We start from the raw sequence: 24949 nt of genomic DNA, 5'->3' as shown, positions 1-24949 counted from the left end.
GTATACTTAACCTAACCCTTGTATACTCATCCTGAATCTTGTATTCTCAAACTAATCCCTGTTTACTTAACCTAAACCTTGTATACTCAACCTAAACCTTTTTTACTCATCCTGAACCTTGTATACTCATCCTGATCCTTGTGTACTCATCCTGAACCTTGTTTACTTAACCTAAACCCTGTATACTTAACCGAAACCTTGTATACTTAACCTAAACCTTGTTTACTCAACCTGTATTCTTAACCTAAACCTTGATACTCAATTTACTAGAAAACTCGTAAACTTCATGGTACCACTTTAATCCTGTAGTTTATCTCTCTCTGCTATATTCAATTTCCAGATGACCTCTACATACAGTCCACACTATCCCTAGGGGGTACAAACCCCCCCCCCCACCCACCCCATTCCTCTCAACAACAAAAAGCTAAATTCTTTTAAGTTAAAATTTACACAAAACAGAATTTTAATCTATATCAAACCAATCTATTTAAGTCAGAAACCCTTGCAAAGTCAATTTGTTATTAAAAAATGTTTAATTATTTGATTTAAGGTTTTCATTTTTCAAATTTAGCGTTTTTTTCTCCTTTTTTCAGCTGTTTGGTTTCCATATTATTTTAGACACATGAAGCTTAGTACTGCTGAGTGATGATATCTATTGTCTAGACGGTTAGGATTCAAATTTTGTTGATTTCAATTAAAAATTTCAATTAATTATTTCAATTATTTAACCGTTAATTTTAGTTAGCGCCGGGTTTAAATTGTTTACACGCAAGGTGCGTAAATCTGCGAGCTCCAGTGCACAAATGTTAATCAGTAAAATAATTTACAATTTGCTTGAAAACTGATTTACGCGTCTGCAACAATTTTCTGTACGGAATATGTTTGTGCGTTGAGTGTGTGTGAAATAATCAGTAGTTTGAGAAGATTTTGTTTTAAATTTTTTTTGTTCTGTTTTGCACGCGCTAAATAGATTCATTTCGGGATTAGTTGAAATCTTGAAAAGGACGATTGATTGATTACTTTTTTCAGGTTCAATCGATCAATCAAACCTGGTTCGAATGCGAAGTTCAAATCTGGGGAAATCTGCTCCTTCCCTTTTTAGCTCAACGGTAGGAAATCAAAAAAATATTTCTTTTTAACAGAAAAAAATATTTGTTTTCAAAAAGTGCAATGTTCCTTGATATTTCTTTTCTTTTAAAACACAAGGCTCATATTTTCTCAATGCATGTATTATTTTACTTCCATGCAAGAAATATATAGACCAGGAACCGCCATTTCTCATGCGTCAAATCTGTGTACTGTAGTGTGGGAGGAGATCAAAACAAAGAATTCAAGGGCAACGCATCATTTTTGAGGGAAAAGGGCCCAAGGGGTGGAATAGAAATATATTGATATTGTATTTTCCATATTGACTAGAAAGCCAAAAAGCATATGTATTCTCTCTAACTTGATATATTAACTTGTTTTTTGTTGGACTGTAATATAGAATGTTTATCAGAGCTTTAGTCCTTTCCCTTCAACTTCTGTGGGGGCACTGGGTTTGTTTACATTCCTCCCACATTGCAGTACATAATATGCGTTCTTGTATATAGTTCCTTGCTAATCAGTGTTAATGAAAATCTGATGAACAATTTTTCAACAGAAAATACACAAAATAAGTTTTTTATTCAGAAATATTCAAAAAGAAAATTTTAAGTTTTTATTTAAGAAAAAACTGTATTATAAGTGTCTAACAAAGATTCCCATAATCAAATAATATGCTTGAACTGACGAGGTTTCGTGAATTTTAAAACTTATTTTTGTATATCTCTATTTATATAAATATAGATATACAACGTACTGTAATGTAACATTAAAGTTCGATCAAACAGATACAGTTTCTAGGGTTTACATCGGTACAAGTTTTTTATTATTTTACCGAAAAATTACATTTTTTTTATTTAATACGTTTATATTTCAATGATTGACTTTTGTAAAATTCGAATTTATATGTATTCTCGGTTTAAATGATCTCATTCTTTCAGTATGCTACTAGAAAAATTCCTTATTGCGTAAAAGTTCAAAATATGTAGGATAAAAGAATTTTAACGCATTCTTTTCCCTCTCTTTAACTTGCTAGAATTAATGACAAAAGAATCCGCTAGATGAGGTTACTTTACAATTCTCAACGAAACCTCTCCTTAGGTATTGACATAATTTCCATCAATGCCTAAACTAAAATATAGAGGACGGTAAAAGCGAATATAACACTACTAGGAATTCACTATAAATGAAGATAAGATGCAGTCCGAGGAGTCCGAGTGATTTCATTCATAAATAATTCATCCTGCAGTTTCAGGATATGATATCAAATACAAATTAAAAATATTATTTTTATGACGTATGTACCGGTGTGTGGGGGGGGGTGAACTACCCTTTTCCCCTCCGGAAATATAATTATAAATTTAATTAATTTTTTCAACGATTGTTTTGTTTTTTCTCTACAATTCCTTCTATTAGGTGAATTTTTGTTATGGAAATCTTTGTCATCCATGATTTCTGACAAAATTCAAATTTTTTTTACATAAGATGATATTGATGATGAGTTTGCAGACTTTCAGGGGAGGGACTGTAGAGTGTACATATGTAATTTTTACTCCTCACGTGGCATGTACAATTCACAACGGTACCATATTTTAACCATCCATGAGTAACTATATGAATGATATCGACGCGTTATTTTTATCTTTAATATGCAAGTCAATTTGACAATGAAACCTCAACAATAAAAAATTAATATTTAGAAAATGAAAAATGTATCAAGTTTTCTTGATCAATTAAAGGGTACCGTTGTAAATCGGATATCCTACACTCGAGGGCCACTTGAAAATACATTCACGCGGTCCCAATTCATCAGTTTAAGAAATCCAAACAATACTTCAGTCCTTTCTTAAAAGAATATAAGATGTGTACACTGTACATAATATACAACCTTTTACTTTGTTCATAGTAAAATTGTTATTCATCGACTCTATTAGGATATTGACAAGTTTAAAGTCGTCATGACATTTTTATGTTGGGGGGGGTACTGGGTGAGTAGAAAAGTAGAGGAGGCTGAACCATGGTTCCATGTACTCAACTCTAGTTCTCAGTTCTCAGTTGAAAACCTGTAATCCTGGGAGAAGGAGGATACTCGTATCCGTCCTCCAGCAGATTCAGTTCTAAACCCTACCTTGAGAAGGACATTTAACCACTAGGATAATTCTGAACTAGGGTTTACTTCCTGGTTGGAATCCGTAGACATTGAATTTCCCCAAACTAAATTTGAACTGACAACTTCGTGACTGAAACCCAATCAAAATTCCAGGTTGAGACTAAATCTAGAAGTTTTCAGCTATTGTTTACTTTATGAAATATCAGTTCTGACAGCCCTAGGATTTCTCCAGGTTACAGGTTAAGGTAGGTCACTGATCAAGTTAATAGATAAAAAGCGAACCCTTATCGAAAATATTGAATACCAAAATATTGAGACATATCGGAGCCAAAAAAATTGGATATTTTTCTATGTTTTTAACTATGAAAATCCTGAAGACAATTCTTCTAACAATTTCTCTGAGTAAGATAAAGAAAATCCTTCTCAGTTTCTAAAAGAAAAGTTTGCAGAAGTGTAACTTGAAATTAATTATATATACTTTTAGAGAAACTAATTAAAGTAATAGAACTCGTTGCAACCTTTTTATTTTAAAATAATGAACCATAATGTAAACTATTTCTTCTGATCGGTTGATCGTGAAGGATAGATGGGTTGGTATCCTAGACTAAAGAGAGTACCCTGAGTTTCACAAATTGAACCTATTCTCTAGAAGATGGAACTATTAGTACGGAGTTGAGTACTCTTTCATCATTAATATTAAAAAAGAAAAATAGAAAATAAACAATTTGTGCAGAATTCAACCATCATAGAATTTCTCAAATCCATTGTTATTGTCCTATTCCTATTTTGCGTTGGACGCAGCTCTTATATTAAGGACGCATATGTACAAACACAGATGCAACATTATATAATCATATATGTATAAAGATGTTGGATGTAGAGTATGTTTAGAACAGAATAATGTATGTTAAACATGATTATAGTGGTGTTTGTATACTCGGAGAAAACAAATGGTTCGTCTCAGCCCAGGATATCTAGATTTTCTAAGAGAAATGTATCAATAAAGAAATCCACGAGTCCTGTCCCTCCCTATAACAATCTCATGTATTTACCGAACTCGGGCCCAAAGGAGGGAAAAACAATTGTCAGGTTTTTTAGATGAATAGATGATGTTGGGGGGAGTTATGTAAACAGTATTCATCTTCAATATAAATATTGTAAACATAGAAAAGAACCTTTATCATAAACCAACCTAATGTCAATGTTGAGAAGAAGAAAAGATGTTAAATACTGAGGATAGAAGCTGAGAAGTATGCAAATTATATTTCTGAATATTCAAGATACAAGTCTTTCATCTTAAAGGAGAAGCGAAGTTAGTTAACTGCACGTTGTAGGAAGGAGATGGGAGGTAGGGGGTGGAAGGTTTCACGTAGAGGAGAACATTTAAAAAGATTCGGGAAAGGAAAAACTTAGAAATGGAGAACTTGAATATCAATCAACGAAGGTTTCATGGACGAACAGGTGTGGGAATGAAGAATAGGAATGGAAAATAAAGAGAACAAGGGAGATAAAATGTAGAACGGAAAAAAGGTATAAACAAGACAGAAAATGTGAGTTGGAGCGGAGAGGATTTTAGAACCAAGGTTTTGTCTAAACCAAGAAGATGTGAAATAGAAATAGAACAAATTCTAAAAGGAACTTAGAAACTCAAGGAAATAGTCATATAAAGAATATATAGAGACGGAGACGGAAAACAAGGATATATGACCAGGGAACATATAGAGACGGAGACGGAAAACAATGAGATAAGACCCGGGAATATATAGAGACGGAGACGGAAAACAAGGTTATAAGACCAGGGAATATATAGAGACGGAGACAGAAAACAAGGATTTAAGAACGGAGAATTTATAGAGACGGAAACGGCAAATAAGGATGTAAGACCGGAGAAGGAAAACAAGGAGATAAGAACGGAGAATATGTAGAGACGGAGACGGCAAATAAGGATGTAAGACCGGAGAAGGAAAACAAGGAGATAAGAACGGAGAATATGTAGAGACGGAGACGGCAAATAAGGATGTGAGATCGGAGAAGGAAAACAAGGAGATAAGAACGGAGAATATGTAGAGACGGAGACGGCAAAGAAGGATGTAAGACCTGAGAGGAAAAACAAGTATATTAGAATGAAGAATATATAGAGACGGAGACAGAAAACAAAGATATAAGAACGGAGAACATAGACGGAGACAGAAAACAAGGATATCGTGGACCTGAGAATATATAGAGACGGAGACGGAAAACAAGGATATCGGACCGGAGAATATATAGAGACGGAGACGGAAAACAAGAATATAAGACCTGAGAATAAAGAAAGATGGAGACGGAAAATAAGGATGTAAGACCGGAGAATATATAGAGACGAAGCCGGAAACAAGGATATCGGACCTGAGAATATATAGAGACGGAGACGGCGAATAAGGATGTAAGACCGGAGAATAAAGAATTAGGCGGAGACGGAAATAAGGATGTAAGACCGGAGAATGATAGAGACTGAGAAGGAAAACCATTATCCTCTATTAAAATTCTTGTTGAGTATGTTGAAAAGGATTGTTATTTCTGAATTGTATAGGTTTGTCCCAGGATTGCATGCTGGAATGGATTCTGACTCATTCTTCCTTGTTCGGATCTAATCCATTTGACCTTGAAATTTTGCTTTCTAAAGGGCCAGGGTGCAAGTTTAAGATGATGAAGCTTTCAGAATATATCTTGAATTTAATTGCAGTTTAAAATAAAAAAAAAATACAGTTACGGAGAACTAGATTCGTCATGACTTTTTGATATTGTTCGTGACTGTGACTGTTACTTTTTAAACTATTGAAATAAAAAATAGTTTTGATATGCTCCTAATCCTGTGTCGATGAAGAAGGATTAAACTTTCCCAGTTTGAGAATTAAAACTTCTCCGGGTCCGAAAATTTGCCTAGTCAATGAATGCTTAATTTTTGCAGAGTCTATTCAGACTCTTCATAGCTTATCCTGTAAAAGCAAGTTACTTTTTTCAAGCTGACCTTTTCAAAACTTTTAATAAGTTCTATTTTTTGTGCAACAGAGTTTTAAGCGAAGATTGTTATTTTTAATATTTTTAAATGTACTTATATTTTTCAAGTTCTTTGTTTTTTCGTGTACCTAAAAAATTGTTCTTGAAAGAGTTTCTAGTTTTTCTATCTCCTCAAATCGATCAATCTGAGTAAAGTGCTACAATTTCAATTTCCGTACTCACGGTTCAAAGGAGCCTCTTAACTCTTGGATACAATAGCAATCTTCAATAACCTTTCTAAAAACAGGGATGCTTATTCTTTGTGTGAAATTGAAAAAGTTAACAGCAAAGAGCAAGGATAAAAGTTAAAAGTTAATTTTCTGGAAGGGGAAAGGGAACTTGAAAGAACTAGAAGAGTACTGGAACGAACTGGAAGGGTCTGGATAAACCAGGAACTATAGTAACTACGTAATTCTTCAATTTCCAATATTCATTCATTCAAGAAAAGGTTTCGTGTCTAGTGTGAGTCATTCTCTGGGTTTTTAGTTTCCGTTCAACTCCGTCCCTACTCCGGCCTGTTTCAGTATTCATTATTCTCTTTCATTTTAAATATTCAAGATGGAAGATTGAGATTAATATCAGTTCAGATCATGCTGGATCATTTATTATTCTAGACCTAGGAAGCATCTACTAGGGTTCGGAAGTATTTATTATTCTAGAACTAGGAAGCATCTACTAGGGTTCGGAAGTATTTATTATTCTAGACCTAGGAAGCATCTACTAGGGTTCGGAAGTATTTATTATTCTAGACCTAGGAAGCATCTACTCGGGAAAATGAAAATTGTGTGAAAAATTAACAAATAAAACATATATTACTGGTTTCAGGGAAAATGAAACTGATACGAAATTAAATTTTTGATGGTTTTAAAATATATTTTCAAATTCTCTTAAGTAAATATATAATTAAACAAATTTTGCTCAATTTAGATGTAAGTCATTTAAGCATAGCAAGAAAGCATTTTCATTATTTGGAATTAATAATAAAATTAGATCTTTTAACAACAGTTTCATTTATCATTCCTGTTTATATTTTATTGTAGATACAGACAATACAATAATAAAATAATCATATAAATTACCATAATTTCAAAAGATCTAATAACNCTATTATCTAGTATCCTGGTATCCTAGTATCTAGTATCCTGGTATCCTATTATCTAGTATCCTGGTATCCTATTATCTAGTATCTGATTCCGCGGAAAAAAAAACAAAATAATCAGAAGATAAATTTTTCTGCTGAGAAACCAAGATTAATTCTGTAGAGATTTATAGGAAAAGGGGAGGCACAGAGTGAAGCGAGGGGGGTAGGGTATCCAGAGAAAGAGAATTGGAAGGGGAGAACAGATTGAAAATAGTTTGATTTCGGATTCCATCAGTTTGAATTGAATTTGAATATTGGCGGCCGGATGGTTTAAATCCTAACAAGAGAACAAATCTTCAAATTTTCTTTCTTCAAGATGTTTCAAGATTTTTCAATACTTTTCCCTACAGTTACATTGATACAGCCAGCCAACATTTGTTGCACACAACACACTGGGTTCACTGGACGGGCTGGTGCGAGAAAATGCGTTTTGCAGTACAATTACCCTAGATCGGTTTGGATTATGCAACTATTGGACTCATTGTGCAGTAAGATCCGTAAAACTGTGGAATATAAAGACGACATTTCAGCAATCTTTTCTTATTCCGATTATTAAGTGAAATGGGTCTGTGTACACTACACAATTGCTGTTTTTCATGTTCATCGAACTATTTTGAATCATTAAATGAATTTTTAAACTATTGATAAAACTGTTTACTTTAGTTTAATCAAGTACACATAAGATTATGTAAATTTTGTCTGAAACAAAGATATTCACAGTGGAAACGGCGCTAAAGTAACACAATATTTTACTAAACATTACTGAACATTAAAATTAAATAGTCGTCCTTGCACAAACTATGTCTAATGGCCGGCGCCATGACAAACTCCTGAAAGACAGACTCCTGAAAGACAAACTCCTGAAAGACAAACTCCTGAAAAGACAAACTCCTGACGAGACAAACTCCTGAAAATAAAAACATCTGAAATACAAACTCCATATCAAATTTAAAAAAATGTTTCACAATTTAAATTTAATCTAGCCGCAGCGCTCGGCCCAGAAAGTGTCATAACTTAACCTAACCCATGNGGAGTTTGTCTTTCAGGAGTTTGTCATGGCACCCTAATGGCCCTTTATTTTAAAAAACTTTGAAAATGGAATTGTTTCATCTTTCAGTTCCTGTCGACAAATCAGGACATATACGCCCCCCCCCCTCCCCCTTCTTTTATGAGATAAATGGACCCTATCCCATAGTTCGGAAATCAATAATTGAAACGATTGACCCGGACGAATTGATTCCGAACACAAATAAAATAAAAACTTTGTTGAGAACATAAAAAGTTGACAGTGTCGACATTTCTTATATAGGGCAGAGAACAGTAGGATTCTCAGATTGAAATAGCAAGGATTTTTCTAGGATATCCAGTACATGAATAGTTTTCATCCAGGATACACAGTACATGAATAGTATTCATCCAGGATATGCAGTACATGAATAGTGTTCATCCAGGATATCCAGTACATGAATAGTGTTCATCCAGGATATCCAGTACATTCACAGTATTAATCCAGGATATCCATTACATGAATAGTATTCATCCAGGATATACAGTACATGAATAGTATTCATCCAGGATATCCAGTACATGAATAGTATTTATCCAGAATATACAGTACATGAATAGTATTCATCCAGGATACACAGTACATGAATAGTATTCATCCAGAATATACAGTACATGAATAGTATTCTTCTATGATTGAAAAAGATTTTATCATTTAAGATGATTGGGTTCAAGGTTGAGTTCTCAACCTGCAATCTTCAACAGTGCTCAGGTTTACTTGTGTTAGCTATAGGAGCTAATTCATGGGAATAACCAAAACCAGAAAAGTATGAAACTAAAAATTGAAAATCCCATCTTGAACTTGTAAAAATGCGATTTTCTTTTCCGAAATATGAAAGATACACATTGCATATACTCAACCTAAACCTTGTATACTCATCCTGAACCTTGTGTACTCATCCTGAACCTTGCATACTCATTCTGAACCTTGAATACTCAACCTAAACCATGTATACTTATCCTGAACCTTGCATACTCATCCTGAACCTTGTATACTCAGCCTGAAGCTTGTTTACTCAACCTAAAGCTTGTATACTCATTCTTAACATTGTATACTTAACCTAAACCTTGTTTACTCATCCTGAACCTTGTATACTCAACCTAAACCTTATATACTCATTCCTAAACCTTGTTTACTCAGCCTGAAGCTTGTTTACTCAACCTAAAGCTTGTATACTCATTCTGAACCTTGTATACTTAACATAAACCTTGTTTACTCATCCAGAACCTTGTATACTCATCCTGAACCTTGTATACTCATCCTGAACCTTGTTTACTCAACCTAAGCCTTTTATACTCCTCCTGAACCTTGTATACTCATCCTGAACCTTGTATACTCAACCTAAATCTTGTTTACTCAACCTAAAGCTTGTATACTCTTTCTAAACCTTGAATACTTAACCTAAACCTTGTTTACTCATCCTGAACCTTGTATACTCAACCTGAAGCTTGTTTACTCAACCTAAAGCTTGTATACTCATTCTAAACCTTGTATACTTAAACTAAACCTTGTATACTCCTCCTGAACCTTGTTTACTCATCCTGAACCTTGTATACTCAACCTAAACCTGGTTTACTCAACCTAAAGCTTGTATACTCCTTCTAAACCTTGTATACTTAACCTAAACCGTGTATACTCATCCTGAACCTGTATACTCATCCTGAACCTTGTATTCTCAACCTAAACCTTGTATACGCATCCTGAACCTTGCATACTGATCCTGAACCTTTTTTACTCATCCTTAACCTTGTATACTCAACCTAAACCTTGTATACTCATCCTAAACCTTGTTTACTCAACCTAAACCTTGTTTACTCAACCTAAACATTGTTTAGTCATCCTAAACCTTGTATACTCATCCTGAACCTTGTATACTCAACCTAAACCTTGTATACTCAANCTGCATATAATATGTGAACATTTACATGATTTGTACACTTTGACAAAAATCATACCGAGAGATTCTTTTAATTCCTCCCTATATATTCTATTCGCTATGGCCATAAACTATACCGAGAGCGTAGTGCATATTTGTTTATTATAAGTTGATTCTGGCCTAACCTATATTATATCAAACCTTGTATACTCATCCTGGACCTTGTATGCTCATCCTAAACCTTGTATACTCAAACTAAACATTGTATACTCAACCTAACCTTGTATACTCAAACTAAACATTGTATACTCAACCTAACCTTGTATACTTAACCTAAAACTTGTATACTCATCTTGATCCTTGTATACTCATCCTGAACCTTGTATACTCACACTATTAGTAAACAGTTGAAAGTGTACAGTCTAACTGAGCACACAGGTAGAGAACTATCAACCCCCCTGGTTACTTGTGTTACTTGAAATGACCGATTATTTACATTTAAAACGGTTTCCTCAAAACAAATGATAGAAAATATTCATTTTCCGCCGATTCTAGAAATGAGTTTTTGTCCGAGAACCTTGATCAGTCAAAGGTTCCAAGGTTACGTTGTGAATCGCGCATTGCCGTCTTTGAACAGAGCTCAGCTCACTTTAGTTCAGTCCACCCTATTTTGTTAAAAAAAAACGCGTTGGGTCAACCACATACTGGGTAAAGAAGACGGGCCGGTAGGGTAAAGACTTGTATACTGGTTCATGGATAATGCAACTCTTCAATCTTGATTATATGCTTATAGTTCTTAAATCTTTAGTCTTTGTCACAAACACAAATTTTCTAATTCCTATATCTTTGCAACCTTTGATATTTCAAACTCAGATTTTTTTATCTAACATAATTAATAGTTTGAAATATCTAAGGTCTGCGACATTGGAATGTAAAGATATAAATTATAAAATCAGAGTTTGTGGCAAAGACTCAATTCCTTTGCCCTTTCACACTTTGCAGTAAAATGAAAACTTTAGAAATTATGAGGTTGTAATATTGTTAAGTTATAATTTCGCATAATTTTGCCATTTCGTTTTTTTCTGGATTAGATTGATTACCTATGACATTGACAGAACAAGACAATTGTGCATGAGAATCATTCTTAATGCCAAATCCACGAACAATCAGATTTACTTGTTTTTTTTTGACTTCTTGAAGATATTTAAATAAAATAATAATATTTTTATCGTTCAAAATCCAAACAACATTTGTATTTGTATTTCATAAACCTTTTTACTGAGTTTTCCAAGAAGAAGTGTTTAATAAGATTCTTAACACAAAATATTTTTATTCAAGAAAAAGTTTCTGTTTGTGAATAAAGTATTAATAAAACTAATGATTAATTATCTTTTTTCCAAAGAACCCTAATGAGCACAATTAGTGAAATAATTAATTATAATTACAGTTTCATTCATTTTAGCAGAGTTATACATCTGTCCAATTCAAAAACTAGAATTACAGTTAAACTTCCTTTTAACCATATTTTGAATAAGGGGAGGAGGGCATAGTAACCCCCACAACGGTTTGTGGACTCAAAAAGTTTTGGTCTGAGTCTTTCTTAATTTCTTTTTACTTTTCTTTGACTTTAGGCTAAAAACTGGGCAAAAAGCTACTGCTTGATTGTATATTTTTGTATATTTAAATTTGCTGAGAGAAAGGTGTTTTCATATTTCTGTCCGCCCTAGTATATCATTTTTGGACCCTCATAAAATAATAAAGTATTGATAGAATCTCATAAAATATTAAAGTTTTGATAGAATCTCATAAAAGGATAAAGTTTTAATAGAATCTCATAAAATGATAAAGTTTTGATAGAATCTAATAAAATATTAAAGTATTGATAGAATCTCATAAAATATTAAAGTTTTGATAGAATCTCATAAAATATAAAAATATTAATAGAATCTCATAAAATATTAAAGTTTTGATAAAAACTTATAAAAAATTAAAGTACTTATAAAATCTCATAAATATTAAAGTATTAAAAATATCTCATAAAATCTTAAATATTAGATAGAATCTTGTGAAATTTTGATCGAATAAATATTTGATAAAAATAAAATTAACTTTCTTCAAGGATTTTGCGGGAATATTGCTGCAAGAGACAGGAGAGTGATGGAATAATTTCTGGTGTGATCAAATTCACATTTTATTCAGGATTTTCATTAATTTATTAATTCTCAAAAGATGGATTTTAAAAATTCTAAAATTAAATCTGAAAAAATGCATGGAAAAATTTATTTTAAAAAGTAAGCAAATTTCCGTCCTGCTGTAAATAGAAAATGATGATAAGTGAATAAAATATGATAATTTGGCATGCCGACCAGAATTGGATATTCATAGTGGAACTTAATACTCGTAGTCGTAATTTATTCTTTCATATATCTTTGCAACCTTATATTTCAAACTTTGATTTTTGCTGAACCAAAAAGTAAAAATTTTTAATATCAATGTTAATTATTCAAGTTACAAGGATATAGGAATAAATACTATAAGTTTGAAGAGAGTGTCTAGTTTCAGTTTTCTTGATATCTTTCAATTTTAAACCAGCTTCAGAAAAAGATTAAGATCAAACAGTTTTAACACTTTTTTTCTTTGTTCTATTCAATTGTCCGGTATGGCATATATTTTATTTCTTCCCCCTGCCTAGTCAATATTTGTTTTTTAACAAAATCTATTCATATACTCCATTGAAGAAACCAAATCAAAGTTTGAATTATTGAACAAAGAAAAGAAGAATGCCTCTGTCTGTAGAAAACAAATAGAAATCAAGAATAAGAAAACTTTAGAGAAAGAATAGAGGCTTGGTTTAGAATTTTCAATGTATAATTATAGATATAAAAAATTACTTATATTGGATAACAAATGGACAGTAAAAGAAAAAATGGAGTTGTGAGATTTAAAGATAAATCACGTTCATAGGTGTCTGGATAAGATTGTTGTTTTGGCCATTTTAAGATAGAAAATTTTCCATAATTTATGTTAATGTCCGAAAATTGAAATCAACTACTGCATTTTTAAGAGACACACCCTGTAATATTTAGAGACACAGCCCGCATTTTTAAGAGACACACCCTGTAATATATATATGAGGACAAGATAAAAACAGCTTAGTACACTGTAGTTTTAGTAGAAGTAAATATTTCCATTTACTGTTTTGCCCCGATATAAGGATTCAAATCTAATGACTGAACCCTGATTGGACCAGTCGCTAATGGAATCGCATACAAGTGTGAGCAGTATATTCTTGTAATATATTTAGTTATAAAGATAGAGAATTATTTTTTTGTCTTAACATTTTTTTTATTTATTGCATTGAATTATTTTAATTGGTAAGACATGATAAAAAAGATATATTAGATTTGAGTTCAAATCTTTCCAAAACCAGAGCCCGCATGCTTTCCGCAACTCTATATATAACTCAGTCCTAGTTTAAATCTTTCCAAAACCAGAGCCCGCATGCTTTCCGCAACTCTATACATAACTCAGTCCTAGTTTAAATCTTTCCAAAACCAGAGCCCGCATGCTTTCCGCAACTCTATACATAACTCAGTCCTAGTTTACCGTAAACACATTAAAATTACTTGACTAAAAAAAAAACTAAAAACCCTGGAACCTTTTATGTTATTTCAGCAACAGATCTGATCTTAAGATTTAAAAAGGAATTGAGTTTTTGCCACAAACTCTGATTTTCTAATCCCTAACTTTTAGCAACCTGATGGTGTTGATATTTTAAGCTTAAACTATTTGATCTATTAAAGGATTCAAAGTAGTTTGAAATATTAAAATTCTATGACACCGGGTTGCAAAGATAAAGGGATTAAAAAATCAGAGTTTGTGGCAAAGACTCAATTTCTTTATATAAAAACATGTGTTAAAAACAAAGATTTGAACAAAATAATAAACCATTTTTTTATAAATCGACAAAAAAATAAAATAAAAACTAATATTTTCAAATAACTATTAATAAAACTATAATTCGGATTGTTATAAAGTGTATGGACGACATTTTCTCTTTATCGAGAACCTTCGATAACAGGTCGTGCCAAAATGTTAGTGTCAAAGGTAATTTTATGAAACGTTTGTGTACTTGTCTTATTGCAATGGTTATTTCTCGATAAAATAAGCTTTTTAAGAAGCAGAAATGAAAATATAAAATTAATTTCAATTTTATTTTCATTTATATTGAAAAAAGTATTTTGGAATTATCCTATATAAATATAATTTTAAAAGGCGACAACCTTTGAGATATAGAGAAAATTTAAGCCCAAAAAGTTTATAGCACGTCGTGCCGAAATGGGAGTGTTATAGTTAATTTTTTGAAACGTTTGTATACTTGTCTTTTTTGTAATGGCTATTACTATAGATCAAAGAAGCTTTAAATCAAAGCAGAAGTAAAAATATAAAGTTGATTTTAATTTTATTTTCATTTCAATTGAAAAAAATTATTTTGGAAATATCCTAAATTTTTTGGAGGAAATCCGGGAACCAACCAAAACTATATAGCACACGTGGTATAATGTACAGCTAAATTACATTTATTGCACGATGATTACTTTATAGCACGTTCATTATGAAATTCACGATAAAGTAATCGAGTAAGAATAATAAAGTACACAATAGTTTCATACATTTGGCGTAAATTAAAGCTACTTTTTTAAATGATCTATACAATTTTTTATTTGGATTATTTTCTATTTTCTGTTTGTATTTTATATTTTGTGATGGATGTTTGTATTTCATATTTTGCAATATATATTTGTATTGAAAATTGAATTTTGAAAATTTCATTTATTTCTAATTTGTCATTTTAAAATAAATAAACATAACTTTTTGTATTTATATGTATAAAAGAATTGATTTCTTAAAAATAACATATTTATTTAAAAATATTAAATTTTAACTAATGCATAAGAAAATAGACCAGCTACTTATTATTTAAGCAAATGGAATCATGAAATAAAGAAGAGTAATTTATATATAATTCAGAATTCTTAGTTATTAATGTCTAATCTTAATTTTAACAAAAATGAATTTAACAAAGGAATTGCTTACAATTTTCATTTTTTAATGAAAAAGTCTTTTGATTAAATTTTAATTAATATTGACCTCGCACTCTAACATGTTAATTTTTATATCATTGCAACCTGATTTTGTAAACATTTTAATTTTAAACTCAGACCATTTAATCTCGCCGATTGTGTATTGGAAAGAACACACATATTTGAATTTCTGGACTCATTTGTATTTCTAATAATAAAAATAAAACTAAATAAGCTAAGAGATCCAAAGTCATACTAGTAATGTCGCATAAATTTAATATTTTCCTTTTATATAAACATTTTATTTTTTACTATTTTTAATCTTTCTTAACAAATTCTTGCTAAAATCTAAAATATGTAAAAAATGTAAAACATTATTTTAAGCAGTTACTCTATAGAACCATGCACCACATAAATTGTTTTCGGAAAAGTTTTCTTTAGGTTTCTTATTTAATCCTTTATAAGATATGGCTTGATCCATTTAATATTATTTTAATCCAATACAATTAGCTTTTGTTTCATTTCTCTGATTAATTTATATTTTACATCTGACCGAGAAACTTAGTTAGTTCTATTTGATTTAGCTATTTGCAATTGTATAACTTAAATATATTTTCTATTTGTTAAAGGCTTTCAAATGTGGCATAAAATATTTAACTCCAATGACTTGTTGGTCTATTTATACACTAAGTCTGGTATAGGTATAAAATATTTAACTCCAATGACTTGTTGGTCTATTTATACANCCCCCCCCAGTGGAAATTGGGATAATCAACCATGAGGAAAGTATCTAGAAGATATGGGAAAATTGTTCATCATTTATAAACGTTGAAATTAAGTGAAACTGTCAGAAACCTCTTTTCACAGTTCTTCACAGTTTAGGGATGTGATTTCAGTTGGGGAGTTCCATCATTCATTCACAAAGGTTCCCTTTAAAGGGACTGAAAGCACAATTCCAAGAGACCTTCCATGAAAAGATGGCAATGTCTGATTTACAACGGTACCCTATAATAAAGCTTTGTCTGATCAGGTATGAATTAGATACAATTAAATACAGATTGACAGCTAGCATGGAAGGCAAACAAAAAATATTTCCATTTTGCTTTGTGAAACTTAAAAACAATTTTCTTTTTTCTTGCTAAAAATTCTCACACGAATTCTTGAAAATCTTGATAATACTACCTAACTTATACTTCCATTTGAAATAGTTTAAACTTTAATCTTAAAATATCCCCCTAGATCTTAACTATCCATCCATTAATGTGTAACAGTGTAATGTAATATTCAAGAGAAGTTTAATTTGTAAGATATATATTTCAACTTTGTAAAATAAATTCTTATCAACTGGAAGGCTGGACCCAAATTTAATGAAAACTTAAAAGTAGATAGATAAAGGAGACGTAGTTCAACCCCTTCTGTGCACCAGTTTAAGAAAATTGGTTTTATTAAGTTTAACAACTTTTTAGTTAAACTATATTCGCTATAAGTTAATTTAGGTCACTTTACAATGATATGGTTACATACTAATTTAGTTTATTCAGTAAAAAATTTAAAAATGTTAGAAAGAAAATATTGTTTTTATCGACGACCTACAATTCTTGAAAAGATGATTGGATTTTCTTATTTTGTCTTTTTCTTTGTTATAAAAAAATGGTAAAGCACATATGTCATGAAAAAAAATGAATAAAATCCGCATTGGATAAGAAAAGTAAACGAAGATGTTGTATCTTGGATGCATTGATAAATATAAACTGACATGTTCCATCTTAGATAGTAAAAGTGAACTGGATAGTAAAAGTGAACTGACATGTTAAACCTTGGATAGTAAAAGTGAACTGACATGTTTTATACTGGAAAATAAATATGAACTGACATGTTACATCTTGGATAGTAAAAGTGAACTGACATGTTATATCTTAGATAATAAAAGTAAACTGACATGTTGTATACTGGATAATAAAAATAAACTGACATGTTAAATCTTGGATAATAAAGTATAGCTATATTAGATAAAGTTGAATAAAGTTTACTCCTGGCAAAATATAAAATGCAGAATTTGCAGCGCTGACATAAACAAGAATCCAGCTTCGGCAAACTTTTTTACATTCAACTTAAACATAACTAATTAAATAAATTTAATATTTACTGTTGATCATTAACTGCAAACCAAGATGTGCACACTCTCGTGCAAAAATCAAGCAATATTTTGCTCATTGCTCTTTTAAAACTAGAAACAAGCCCGTTTCAGTGCTAGAAAGTATAGATCTAGGGCTACAAAAAAGTATGAGTTACTAAGTGAGGACAAAACCAAAACGCAAGCCGTTGCAATGCTGACAAGGCTGTCTAAATATTTGATGAATAACTTTTATTGTTGTATAGGTATATCAGTGCATTATTTATGTATGAATTTATGTAGAGATTAAATTATGACACAAGGACCGGACCACTTCAGAGTTATATATATGTGACAGGAACAAGGACCGGACCACTGCAGAGTTAGGTATACATGACAGGAACAAGGGCCAGACCACTGCAGAGTTAGGTATACATTACAGGAACAAGGACCGGACCACTGCAGAGTTAGGTATACATGACAGGAACAAGGACCAGACCACTGCAGAGTTAGGTATATGTGACAGGAACAAGGCCCGAACCACTGCAGAGTTAGGTATATGTGACAGGAACAAGGACGCAGAGTTAGGTATACATGACAGGAACAAGGACCGGACCAGTGCAGAGTTAGGTATACATGACAGGAACAAGGACTGGACCAGTGTAGAGTTAGGTATACGTGACAGGAACAAGGATCGGACCACTGCAGAGATAGGTATATGTAACAGGAACAAGGACCGGACCAGTGCAGAGTTAGGTATACATGACAGGAACAAGGACCGGACCACTGCAGAGTTAGGTATACATGATAGGATCAAGGACCGAACCACAGCAGAGTTAGGTATACGTGACAGGAACAAGGACCAGACCACTGCAGAGTTATGTATACATGACAGGAACAAGGACCAGACCACTGCAGAGTTAGGTATACGTGACAGGAACAAGGATTAGACCACTGCAAAGTTAAGTATATGTGACAGGAACAAGGACCGGACCACTGCAGAGTTAGGTATATTGATTTTAGGGATAAAGCATTCGAAAAATCAGTCTGTAAAAGACCTATTTCTGTTCACCTGTAAAACGTAATAAAAGTACTATTTGTACTTTTAGTACTATTATAAAAGAATCATATTCTGTTAAAATAAAACAAAAACTTAGAGAGTGTTATTTTATAAATTCTTGATGTATCTCGGATTTCCAAAATGATAAGAAACATTATTTTGAGTGTAAACGATCAAAACAAAATGTAGAAAATATAGTTTTTTTGTAGCCTAATTTAGGCATTTTTTGAAGAAGGGGGGGTTGCTGCACTACAAAATAGTTATCACAAACTTCCTTTAGCTGCTGCATGGTTGGTTTAAGTCAATTAGGTCTGTACTGAATATCGTTGTAACCCTATATCTGTAAACTTGAACTACCTTGTATATTATTAATTAATTATCTACGTTGTAAATGTAAAACCTGTATCATGATTATCTTAATTATGCTGTTAATAACTACGTAAAAACTGTAGTATTTAAATGTAAAATTGTAAAAACTACGTAAAAACTGTAGTTTAATCATGTTAGTATTTAACGTTGTAAAAGTTGTAATTACGTTGATTAACTTATACTTGTATGAAAGAACCCAAAATACATTTAGTTGTAATAATACTCAGCATTGATTACGGTGTATGAGTAATTGCTTCTTGGTTAGCAAACGAGAAGCGTCCTGAATCACTTTCTTGTGAAAGATAGATATAGATTGGGAATTGATACAGATAAAGTCGTGTCCGGATTGAAATTGATACTGAAGTATTATTGAACGGAATAGTTTTTATGCCTCGTCGATCATATCGAGAGGGATTGAGTATTGACACAGATAAAGTTGTGTCCGGATTGATATTAATACTAATTAGTATTATTTCCCGGAATAGTCTTTATGCCTCGTGGATTAACGAGAGGGATTGAGTTGTACCTGGATTGTTACTGATCTAGAAGACTTATTGGAGTAAGGAATTTACTACAGGGTCCTCGGCTATAAAATAGGTCCGACGCACAAATTAACAAATAATTGAAAAACTGAATTTTTCATTTAAATATAACTTCGATTGTGTTTTGAAGTGCATATTACTTGTCGGAGCACTCCAAAACTATTTAATCTATTATCTTCAAAAGATCTGTAATTTGTCGAACAGCTTTATTAGAGAATATTGACATTCACAACAGATATTGTCTGTGTTTCCTTTGCCCCCCCCCCCTGTCCCCCTCCGTTCTCCTCACATAGCCTTGATGCAAGGTCTTTTAAGAATTAGAAAAAGACATTCTGCAGTTGAATAAATCTATTTCATCAAAATATTCAAGAGAGAATTCAAATTAATCTAAAAGCCTTTCAAAGAATTGCAGTTGTGCATGGTGTCCCAATATACATAATAATTGAGAGAATAGTTAAAGATCGTCTTTGATCTTTGAAAATTTTCTAATTGTTACTTTTGTTAAAGTTTCGAACATCAAAGACTAACTTTAAATTTTTCTCAAAATTGTAATGGTTATTTTGGACATCCTGTATCTACACATTTTTCTCCTCTCTGCAGTTTATAGTCGAAAAGATCTTTAATTAAGTAAATTGCCTATTTCCTGTTAATATATCGGGGTATTGGGTAGTAAAAACTCCTATTTAGGAAACATGTGCTAGGAGGTTGTCAGATTATTTAAATAAAATGTATTTTCGTTCAGTCCTTACGTCTTCTTCAATCATTATTTCAGTCCTTTCTCCAGTCCTTTCTTCAATCCTTATTTCAGTCCTTTCTTCAGTTCTTTCTTCTATCCTGTCTTCAATCCTTATTTCAGTCCTTTCTTCTATCCTGTCTTCAGATCCTTATTTCAGTCCTTTCTTCTATCCTGTCTTCAATCCTTATCTTCAGTCCTTTCTTCAGTCCTTTCTTCAGTCCTTTCTTCAGTCCTGTCTTCAGTCCTTTCTTCAGACTTTTCTTCAGTCCTATAGTTTCTAGGGCCAGGCATCGATAACAGGGAACAATCTTTTTTCATTTAAAAATTTGTTTTTGATTAATGACCACATCGTTTGAAAAATCAAAGAACGTAATAAGAGCAATTCTTAAAGAAGCTGAACGGAAGCCAACGGTTTTTGGATTAAACAAAAACGCTTGTTCCTCATTAACAATCATCGCACGGTAACAACAAAAGAAAACACTTCTACAAAATTTCGTTGTTAATGTTTTAAGAAAGTGTCTAACCCTGAAAGTATTTTATCGCACTGTCGAAAATCAATTAGTTGTTTGTCTCAGTAATATCTAATTTGTTCCTAATTAGCAAAATTCAATAAAAAGTTGTTAACAATTATAAGGGGGGGGTAGATATAGTTCTCTTGTTTCATTTTCCTATGATATTGATATTCGCTTTCTTCCTTTCAAATCTCCTCACCTCTAAGTTGCTAGGCGAGGACGTCCCCCCCCCCAAGTTGCGCCTCTGTACAGTATCTGGTCTATCATTGGCATATTTGACCTTCCCCACTAGCCTAGTTTACTGTGAAGCAAAAACTTTTGTTTCAAACAAGAGATTGAAGTTTTCAGCAGCATAGTGGGCCCCTTGAGCGGAGGCCACCGGAGGGAAATTATTTTCAGCGGAGGGTATGCAAAATTATATTTTAATACTAATTACTCCACCGGAGGGATGGTATTTAACACTTAGGGCACTAATTAATCCACCGGAGGGATAGTAAAAAACACTCAGGACACTAACTACTCCAGTGGAGGGATTGTAATTAACACTTAGGACACTAATTACTCCACCGAACGGATGGTAATTAACACTCATGACACTAATTAATCCAGCAGAGGGATTCTTATTAACACTCAAGACACTAATTACCCCACCAGAGGGATGGTAACTAACACTCAGGACACTTATTAATTAACTTAATTAACACTCAAGACGCTAATTACTCCATTGGAGGGATGGTAATTAACACTCAAGACAATAATTACTCCATCGGAGGGATTGTAAGTAACACTTGGGACACTTATCAATCCACCTAATTAACACTCAGGACACTAAATACTCCAGCGCGGCCGGGACACTCAAGACACTTATTGCTCCACCAGAAGGATGGAAATCAACACTCAGGACACTAACTACTCCATCGTAGGGATGGTACTTAACGCTCAAGACACTAATTACTCCACCAGAGGGATGGTAATTAACACTCAGGACACTTATTACTCCACCTAATTAACACTATTTACTCCATCGAAGGGGTGGTGATTAACACTTATTACACACATTACTTCATTGGAGGGATGGTAATAACCACTTAATTAGTAATTAGTGTCCTGATTGTTAATTACCATCCCTCCGGTGGAGTAAAAATTATTAAATCAAAATTGTTTATTCCCTCCGCTGAAAACCATTTTCCTCCGGTGGCCTAGCTCCGCTCCTGGCGGAGGGGACCCAATGTGCTGTTGCAAACTTCAATCTCTTGTTTCAAACACTGTTTAGCTTTAGCTACTGAACTCAATACCCATTGCATAAACTTTTAAATTGAAGGATTTAAGTTTACTTCATGGAATTTACTGGAAATATAGGAAGACATGATCAAGAAGTTATTAAGGAAGATATTTAGTATTATATAAATTATATCAAACTAGCGCTAAGGTAAGATTTATGATAACAAAGTTTCTATCTCGCAAAATTTATTTTTATAATAAGGGATTTTAGGCAGATTTTACCTTTTTTGTAAAACGACTTTCGTTTACGATGAAAAATAAATTCTTCTCAATTGTTGTTTAATAAGAGGAAATATGATTGAAAACATATAAGATTTCAATCTTATTACTTTAGTTTGACTTGATACATATACATTTCGACTTAAAGGGACTGTTAAGGTAATATGAAAGAGGGTGCAGGCTAAAGCCTCGAAATTTTAAGTGTTGATCGCGACTAAGTTCTATCTTATGTCCCTGTCTCAAGAAATTTATATAAAACTGTCTCATGGGTTATAAAAAAACTCTAAAATATGGTATATGGTCGACGGAGCCAAATGACCAGATACTGCATGGCCATTGTTGAAAATTCTGGTCATGTGATACAGACAAAGCCACATGACCAGATACTGCACTGCCATTGGGGGAGACTCTATAGTCAAGTGATACAGACGTAACACGATTAAAATCAATTATATCTATTAATGAATGAATAATTATAATTGGAGCGTGTCAGAAAAGTATAGGCACCTCTGGATAAAATATAGGATATAAAATAGGATAGATTTCCACTTTTTTCAAGTACTCACTGTATAAGATATAAAATAGGATAAATTTCCACTTTATTCCAGTACTCACTGTATAGGATAAATTTCCACTTTATTCCAGTGATCACTGTATAGGATATAAAATAGGATAAATTTCCACTTTATTCCAGTACTCACTGTATAAGATATAAAATAGGATAAATTTCCACTTTATTCCAGTACTCACTGTATATTATAAAATAGGATAAATTTCCACTTTATTCCAGTACTCACTGTATATGATATAAAATAGGATAAATTTCCACTTTATTCCAGTGATCACTGTATAGGATAAAAAATAGGATAAATTTCCACTTTATTCCAGTACTCACTGTATATGATATAAAATAGGATAAATTAATGATTTATTTCCTTGAAATATGTAATGGAGCAGAACAGGTGTATAAAACCTTGTTTTTACCCGCAGCTATACTTTCCAATATAAAAACACATTTCTGAAGGAATTGAGTTATTTCAAGATAAATGGATTTATTTACTTATAAAAACCTGCACCACTTATTTATACGAAAGTATACACATCAAAAATTAAATGATTGAACTGTTTTAATGTTTGCAAGTTGACGTACATATCTTAGTTTAGATAAAAACGTCTTTTGCGTATACATCGTATTGTATACAGCATAAAGAACATAAAAATATGGAAAAATTGGAACAAATATCAAAATTCATACTTGACAATGAGGACAACCTTTTAAACTATTTGAGAGCCGCCCCCCCCCCTCCCATCTTTGTCTACTATCATCTATTTAAAAAAATGTTGACAAATTAATCCTTTCTGACTAATTGTTGTTAATATCATATAACCAGAAATTGGGTCTGAACTAAACAAAGCTAAGATAAAGCAAAACAAATTAATCTAACATTTTGCAACCAATTTTTGCAAATGTTTTGCAAATCCCAGGTGTGAAGCTTTGATATTTCAAACTTTTTTTATTTGAGCTAATAGAATTCATAGTTTGAAACATCTAAGGTCTAGGATATTTTGGTTGTAATGATATAGGAATAAGAAAATCAGAGTTTGTTGTTAAGACTCAATATTGGCTGCAATATAAGCGAAAAAACTCGTTTATATTCAACTAAAAATCAGTTTGTAGGGTGTCGAGTTACCAGTTGGGTATCTACTTAAATTAGGATTTTAATTTAATTCTTTAGCAAATAAACAAAATAATGAAAAACAATGCGTACATAGAAAAAATGTCTACTAAAGAATTGAGTCTTTGTCACAAACTCAAACTTTCCAATCACTATATCTTTGCAACCTGATGGTTTACACTTTTTATATCCTAAATTTTGATATAAAAGAATTCATAGTTTAAAATATCTATAGTCTAAGACATATTGCAGGTTGCAAGCGTACATACTACATATGGACTGCAAAATCAGATTTTTTGTGGCAAATTCCTTAAAATCTGCTAAATATTTTACAACAATTTAAATTGAAAGAAAATTAAGTATTAACTCTAAATATTTACGAATAATATTTTCAAGAAACATATTCTTTATACTTTAAACCTTAAATATGAACCGTATATAAGTGTATATTAAATGTTTATGCAGTAGAAATTTGCATAAGTATTGAAAATTCTAAACTTAAAAATATTTTTCAATTTTCCATAAATTCTGCAGCACACAGTTCTCCAATATCTTGACATATTTATTTTATTTCAAGATATTTCAAATTTATAGAATACTTTAAAGTGAAATTCAAAACTGTTATTCCTGTGTGTATGATATTATTACTGATTTTTAGTATTAAATTATTCTATTTTTGTAATTTATTATTATTATCCAACTGGGTTGCTATAAATGTTTAATTCAAAATAGAATATTTCTGCATTATCTGACACAAACAAAAATTGGTATAATTTTCACGTTCTAACATCCAAAATTCTACAGCTGGAACAAACCTTGGGACAAACAATATTTAAAAACACATGTGGATTAAAGGAAGATAAAAATCGAAAAATATTGCATTGGTCGGCATGAAATTTAATTTGTTATTTGAATCAAGCAAATTCAATTCAAAGCATACAAAAAATGGAATTTTGTAGAAACCGGTTTGAATGGGGTTAAAGGCTAAATCCGAATTGAATTCAAGGAATCAAATGTTATCTAATGTTTAAACAGTCAGAAAATT

The 24949-nt window shown here is 31.9% G+C and overlaps 1 protein-coding gene across 4 annotated transcripts in view; it reads left to right on the top strand.

Annotated features, from left to right (window-relative positions):
- The window catches only part of LOC111696235 (uncharacterized), a 50271-nt gene extending 46776 nt beyond the window's left edge, over window positions 1-3495 (top strand). For 2 of the 4 annotated variants that reach the window (XM_023465783.1, XM_023465782.1), the window contains 2 exons: window positions 1030-1109; window positions 3347-3494. In XM_023465783.1, the coding sequence (XP_023321551.1) occupies window positions 1030-1109; window positions 3347-3391 (125 nt within the window). In that variant the 3' untranslated portion in view covers window positions 3392-3494. Of the gene's footprint in view, window positions 1-1029; window positions 1110-3346 lie in introns of all 4 variants that reach the window. The other 2 variants (XM_023465784.1, XM_023465785.1) reach the window with 2 other exon arrangements.
- The last annotated feature ends 21454 nt before the right edge of the window (window positions 3496-24949 follow it).

The sequence above is a fragment of the Eurytemora carolleeae genome, unplaced genomic scaffold (assembly GCF_000591075.1).
Source record: "Eurytemora carolleeae unplaced genomic scaffold, Eaff_2.0 scaffold12, whole genome shotgun sequence".
Lineage (NCBI taxonomy): Eukaryota > Metazoa > Arthropoda > Copepoda > Calanoida > Temoridae > Eurytemora > Eurytemora carolleeae.
Note: the sequence above shows the minus strand (reverse complement) of the source record. Positions and strands in the feature narration are given on the sequence as shown.